Source organism: Sinocyclocheilus grahami, unplaced genomic scaffold, assembly GCF_001515645.1.
Source record: "Sinocyclocheilus grahami isolate Dianchi unplaced genomic scaffold, SAMN03320097.WGS_v1.1 scaffold476.1, whole genome shotgun sequence".
NCBI classification, from domain to species: Eukaryota; Metazoa; Chordata; class Actinopteri; order Cypriniformes; family Cyprinidae; genus Sinocyclocheilus; species Sinocyclocheilus grahami.
Window position 1 is genome coordinate 514706 of NW_015505655.1, and position 7300 is coordinate 522005.

At 35.7% G+C, this 7300-nt stretch overlaps 1 protein-coding gene across 2 annotated transcripts in view; it reads left to right on the forward strand.

Annotated features, from left to right (window-relative positions):
- LOC107553648 (heme oxygenase 2-like) overlaps positions 1–7300 on the forward strand; it is a 13932-nt gene extending 6632 nt beyond the window's left edge. Inside the window, exons 2-6 of one of the 2 annotated variants that reach the window (XM_016235932.1) lie at positions 2338–2466; positions 2738–2855; positions 3881–4372; positions 5982–6102; positions 6846–7300. In XM_016235932.1, coding sequence (XP_016091418.1) covers positions 2372–2466; positions 2738–2855; positions 3881–4372; positions 5982–6102; positions 6846–6973 — 954 coding nt within the window. In that variant the 5' untranslated portion in view covers positions 2338–2371 and the 3' untranslated portion in view covers positions 6974–7300. Of the gene's footprint in view, positions 1–2079; positions 2467–2737; positions 2856–3880; positions 4373–5981; positions 6103–6845 lie in introns of those variants that run through there. The other variant, XM_016235931.1, reaches the window with a different exon arrangement.

Genomic DNA, 7300 nt, shown 5'->3' on the forward strand with positions numbered 1-7300 from the left:
GTCTTCTGGCTCTTTAATATTTAAACTGGCAAGGCTTAAATGAGTTTAGTTTAAACCCAGATAGCAACGTGTGCTGTTCAGGTCTCACCTGCGCTATCAACACGTGATGAGGGCATAAATGACAGTTATTCCAGCATAAAGCACTCGCATTGATTAAAGAGTGACTGGCTTGTCCACATATTGTTTTTTTTCTCTCTCTCATCGCTCTTGTTATTGGGAATGGTTATTGGTTAATGGGAAGCCAGAATTTGTATCCATCAACAGAAAAATGCATTAGCCGAACTCTATAACAAACCCTATTACAGATGCATTGTCAGATTTAAGTTGAACCGCGGTCCTAGTATATGCCGAACCGTGTGTGGAGAACCGGACAGACAGACAGACAGACAGACAGACAGACAGACAGACAGAAAAAGAAGGAAAGCAAGAAAGAAAGAGAATGACAGACAGAGAAAGAAAGAAAGCAAGCAAGAAAGAGACGGACAGACAGAGAAAGAAAGAAAGAGACGGACAAACAGAAAGACAGAGAAAGAAAGCAAGAAAGAAAGAAAGAGACGGACGGACGGACGGACGGACGGACGGACGGACGGACGGACGGACGGACGGACGGACGGAGAAAGAAAGCAAGAGAGAAAGAGACGGACAGACAAAGCAAGAAAGAAAGAAAGAAAGAAAGAAAGAGACGGACAGACAGACAGAGAAAGAAAGAGACGGACATACAGAGAAAGAAAGAAAGAAAGAGAGACGGACAGACAGACAGAGAAAGAAAGAGACGGACATACAGAGAAAGAAAGAAAGAAAGAGAGACGGACAGACAGACAGAGAAAGAAAGAGACGGACATACAGAGAAAGCAAGAAAGAAAGAAAGAAAGAGACGGACAGACAGACAGAGAAAGCAAGCAAGCAAGAAAGAAAGAAAGACGGACAGACAGACAGACAGACAGACAGAGAAAGAAAGCAAGAAAGAAAGAAAGAAAGAGACGGACGGACAGACAGACAGACAGACAGAAGAAAGAAAGAGACGGAAAGAAAGAGACAGACGGACGGACGGACGGACAGACAGACAGACAGACAGACAGACAGAGAAAGAAAGCAAGCAAGAAAGAAAGAGACAGACAGACAGACAGAGAAAGAAAGCAAGAGAGAAAGAGACGGACAGACAAAGCAAGAAAGAAAGAAAGAAAGAAAGAGACGGACAGACAGACAGAGAAAGAAAGAGACGGACATACAGAGAAAGAAAGAAAGAAAGAGAGACGGACAGACAGACAGACAGAGATAGAAAGAAAGAGACAGACAGACAGACAAAGCAAGAAAGAAAGAGACAGACAGACAGACAGACAGACAGACAGACAGACAGACAGACAGACAGACAGAGAGAAAAAAAGAAAGAAAGAAAGAAAGAAAGAAAGAAAGAAAGAGACAGACAGACAGACAGACAGACAGACAAAGCAAGAAAGAAAGAGACGGACATACAGAGAAAGCAAGAAAGAAAGAGACAGACAGACAGACAGACAGACAGAGAAAGCAAGAAAGAAAGAGACAGGCAGACAGACAAAGCAAGAAAGAAAGAGACAGACAGACTGACTGACAGAGAAAGAAAGAGACGGACATACAGAGAAAGCAAGAAAGAAAGAAAGAGACGGACAGACAGACAGAAAGCAAGAAAGAAAGAGAGAAAGCAAGCAAGAAAGAGACAGACAGACAGACAGAGATAGAAAGAAAGAGACAGACAGACAGACAGAGATAGAAAGAAAGAGACAGACAGACAGACAGAGATAGAAAGAAAGAGACAGACAGACAGACAGAGATAGAAAGAAAGAGACAGACAGACAGACAGAGATAGAAAGAAAGAGACAGACAGACAGACAGAGATAGAAAGAAAGAGACAGACAGACAGACAGAGATAGAAAGAAAGAGACAGACAGACAGACAGAGATAGAAAGAAAGAAAGAGACAGACAGACAGAGATAGAAAGAAAGAGACGGACAGACAGACAGACAGACAGACAAAGATAGAAAGAAAGAGACGGAAAGAAAGAGACAGACAGACAGAGATAGAAAGAAAGAGACAGACAGACAGACAGATTGAAGGGCTTCGCCAGTTCAATGGTCAAATGTTTAAATAAATGCAAGTATTATAAGCAAATAAACTAAACAATTTACAAAACGGGAGACTATTCATGAAACCTCTGAGTTTCAATATTTGTTTGAAATCAAAGGGAAGTGTTGATGTGTAGATATAGATTGTAGTGAAAGGAGTTCAGGTGATCAGAAACAGGAAGATGAGCTGAGTGTGTAACGGGAACCCCTCGGGTGTGTCGTTGTGAATGTGTTTGAGCAGTCAGAGATCAGACCCAACACAAGACGCTGGAATGTCTGCCATGAGGACAGAAGATGCTGCTGACGGGAAGAGCACAGCTAACGGAGGAGGAGACGTGTGTGAGGAGAGGGGCGTCACCGTCCTCAGGTACAGAGACTCTGATGAGCATCTCCTGTAAGAACATGCTTGAGGTGTGCTCAATGCAGTGCTGTTATTCTTATTAACTGAAGCTAATAAAAATAATTTGCCTTAATTTACATAAAACTGAAATGAATCAAAATAGAAATATTAGATGAATAACTTATTTGTTAATTATGCAAAAATAAAAGCTTATTCAAAATACTATAATAGCATATAAATAATACTAAAACAACATTGTTTCAGTGCATGACTGTTGAACGTCCTCTCATCCCTACAGGCCTACAGATCTCTCCGAGATGTTGGCGGCAGGAACCAAAGAAGTTCACGAGAAGGCCGAAAACACAGAGTTTGTCAAAGACTTCCTGAGGGGACGCATTCGCAAAGAGCTCTTTAAGGTAAACGGATCAGTCAGTCATGACCGATTTAAAGACATCATTCACAACACATGTAACTTTCATAATATGCCATATTTCTGATTGAAACAGGACATTTAGTGGAAAATAATGTACTGGGATTTATACATAATTTTATCATATTAAACTTTAGTATGCATTACTTTTGAAGCATGATTTTTGTCTGGCAGACGATAAAACGAGTAAAATCCCTAATAATGCAACCACATAGCCAGGGTTATTATTTTTAAGTACAACTAAAATGAAAACTAAAAATAAAACCATGAAATAAAACATTTTTATTGAACACCAACTGAAATAAAACATTTAAAAAATGTATTTTAAAACTGATTTTATTTCAACTAGTTGCCCAGATGTAATTTCTCATTTTCTTCTAGTTTAATTGAAGGTACTAAAATAATTAAAATTAAAACAAAAGTAATAATAATAATAATAATACATTTATTTTATATAGCGCCTTTAAAAGTTGCTTTCTCAAGGCGCTTAAGAATGGCACTACTAAAATTGTAACTGAAATTACAATGAAAACAGGAAATATAAAAATATAACATTCAAAAATATAATAGACATTAAGGAAAATTCTAATAATATTACATTAATAACATTAATAAAAATAATAATATATCAGTGATACTAACATAACTCTTCACATATTTTACTATTATTTATATACTATTGTAGTATTTAGAATTTTTTTGAATTAGCTTCTATTTTTGATATTTTTTGATAGTTTTCATTTTAAATTTAGTTTAGGCTTAAGTAACTTTATGTGGTTTTGTCATGTTGTTATTATTATTTTAAATATTTCTATTTAGCTTTAAATTGATTTAATTTTTTAGTAATTTTAGCACTTATTTAGGTTATTTGCCAGGGCAACATTTTTGTCTAACTTTTAAGTTTTTCATCAAATATTTATATTTTTCTATTTACTTTATTTCAACTAAACTAAAACAAAGCCGTTTAGTTTGACTTGATTGTGATATGGTGATTTGTGTTTGTGTCATCAGCTCGGTCACGTGGCTTTATTCTTCACGTATTCGGCGATGGAAGAGCAGATCGAGAGAAATAAAGAGCATCCTCACTTGGCGGCGCTCTACTTCCCTCATGAGCTGCACCGGCGGGACGCTCTGGCTCGGGATCTGCAGTACTTCTACAGCGAGGGCTGGCAGAACCAGATCAGTGTCTCTCCCGCCACCCAGCGCTACGTGGAGCGCATCCAGCAGATCGGCCAGGACGAGCCCGCGCTTCTCGTGGCTCACGCTTACACCCGCTACATGGGCGACCTCTCGGGCGGGCAGGTGCTGAGGAAGGTGGCCCAGCGCGCCATGAAGCTGCCGCCCACAGGAGAAGGGCTGAACTTCTACCAGTTCGACGGCATCCACAGCGCCAAGGCCTTCAAACAGCTGTACCGCAGCCGGATGAACGAGCTGGAGCTGGACACACACACCAAGCAGAAGATCGTGGAGGAAGCCATCCTGGCCTTTCAGTTCAATATGGAGGTGAGCAGCGCTGTAGAAAAAAGCTGGTGTTTCAGTTGTGATTTAAAAAGGGTCGTATAGTCTTTTTTATTATTTCATTTTTTTCCTGTGGTCTTCTTTTAATGCTTAGCGAGATTTTTTTTTTGCACCAAAAATATAATTTAGTAGTTGATTTTTATGATTATTTTCCTAGGAGAGCTACCTAAAAATGTCAGTGATAAAAAAGGAATCAGTGATTTAGTTTATTAATTCAAATTTGAAATTAAATAAACATAATTATATATACATACATACATAACATATTAATTTATAAATGTATTTTTATTAATTAATTATATATATATATATATATATATATATATATATTTGTTTCACAAAGTATTGGTAATTTTATTTCAAAATTTTCACTTTTCTGCATAGACATGTAAATATATACAATTTAAATAGACATGTAAATATATTAAATTATTTATTTATTTATTATAATTTTCATATTTTTACATTGTATTGGTAATTTTATTTCAAAGTTTTCATTGTCAATTTTGAAATTTAATAGACAAAATATATGTGAGTATAAAAAAATGTATTAGTGTATTTTATTATTTTGATATTATTTTTTCATATATTTACAGTGTATTGGTAATTTGTATTTCTAAGTTTAAAAAAAAAAATATTTGTTTGTTTTTTATATTTACCTACATTTAAAAATTTTGAACTCTCCCCCCCACATTTTTGTTTGAAGTGATTTATTATTTTTATAATAATAATACTATTTATGATTCTTTATTCAAATAAAAGAAATATATAATAGTTTTTCATATTTTTTAACTATTTTATTGGCAAATGGATAAGGCAAAGTTGTTTTCTAAATTAAAATGATTAAATGCCATTTTAAAATGTAATTACGTTTCAAATTAACATTGCATTTAATGTAGTGTTACATTTAACTACATTTTAAAATGATAAATTATTGATGAACAATGATGAAATATTTTTACATTTTTCTATTTGAAATAAAACATTTGTCATTGATACGTTCTGAAAGTTGAACTTTGTCAAATAATGAAGTAAAATGTGATTCTTCATGATAAGAGTGCTTTAAAGGATAGTGTTGATCATGATTAATTAAAGATTAAAGATCTGCTGTTTGTGACTTCCTCTGAGGTTTTTCCACTAACACTGAATGAATGAAACTAATGACCCATTTATAATCACTCTCTCTGTCATCAGCTGGAGAGCTCTGCAGTCTCTCTATTAGACTGATCCGTTCGACTGAAGTTAATATCACTTCTCTCTCCAGTGAGCGTGTGATTAAAGATAAGAGTCTGTGCTGCTCTGTGTGGCTTGAGTCTCATCCGTCAGCAGATGGAGACTTTGTCCTCACAGCAGATTACAGACGAGCTCGGAAATGAAATGGACAAAACTGGGTCAAAACACAATCTCACATTTGGCCAGCTTCCTTTGAGAAAACGTTTGATTGTTTGCAGTGAGATGTAATTGAATGTGTTGTGTTCATGTAACGCCACACTCATGACACTGAGCTTTCCATTGAATGCGTGTCATTTCCTCAGTGCTCACTCACTGTTTCCTGTCATCTCTTACTGTAAACGTCCTTTTGTGCTGCATGCAGATTTTTGGAGAACTAGAGGAGGTTGGAAAACCCCTTCAGGACGATGTTTTGGATGCCGCTCCTGCTCATGGCGAGATGCAAGGAGACATCAGCCAGTGTCCGTACTATGCGGCCAAAATGGGTAAACTAGCATGACCAGATTATTTAATCCACACCTTAATTACACTTTAAACCAGGGGTTCACAAACTTCTCAGTTGAACCCCTTAGATGTGAAATACTTGCATGACCCCCTGAAATAATAATTATATATATATATATATATGTATGTGTGTGTGTGTGTGTGTGTATATATATATCTTTTATTTAGGTGTCTATGTATTTATTTATTTATTTTTATTTAATGTTTAATATTATTTATATAACATACTCATGGTTCTCTGGAACAGGTTAATGGTCACATGACATACAAGTAAACCGATAAAATATATATATATATATTTATTTTTTTTATTTAAAACAGTTTAAATTAAATAATAATTAACCTTTATTATTATTCATTTTAACTAATTATATAATTAAGACATGTATAATTACGAATGTATTACTGTTGTAAATGACAATTGTAATGCAAAAAAAAAATTATTTTGATAATTATAATAATTTTATCATTTTATTTTGGTGGAAAGTATATATATACTGAGATACTTATTTAAATTGCAGACTTCGATTTTATAATTGCTAAGTTATATCACTGTTACACTTTTTATTTTGATTAATCATGCAGCCCTAATGATCTATTTAAATTTTATTTTCAAATGTATTAGTTCGTAACTTTTCATAAATTCACGAACCCCCTACAGTTCCTTTGCAAAACCCTAAGAAATGAAACTGTTGATATACTAATTTTATGTCTTCTATTTCAGCTGCCAGCGGCGGATCGTCTTACATTTGTCGAATGGCCATGACCGTGCTTAAAAATCCTTCCGGTCAAGTCCTATTGGCCGCCTGGATCGCTGCTCTAGCCGGATTGGCTGCTTGGTACCTCATGTGACCTCCTGTTACCCAATGAGAGGAGAAAAGGGTCCGATAATAGACAAGAACAAATTGTTCTCTTAGTGCATCCCATTTGCCCCCTTGTTCTTGGGTAAACGTGATTCATTCTTATGAACATAGCATAGTTTATGCATAGTGGGTTATTGTGGGAGTTGTTACTATTGCACCTGTCAGTGTTGATGAAGTTAAAGGAGTAACTTACCCAAAAATGAAACTTTGCTGAAAATGTACTCGCCTTCGGGCCATTCAAGAGGTTGTTTGTTTAGTCATCGGATCAGATTTGGAGAAATTTAGCATTACATCACTTGCTCACCAATGAATGGGT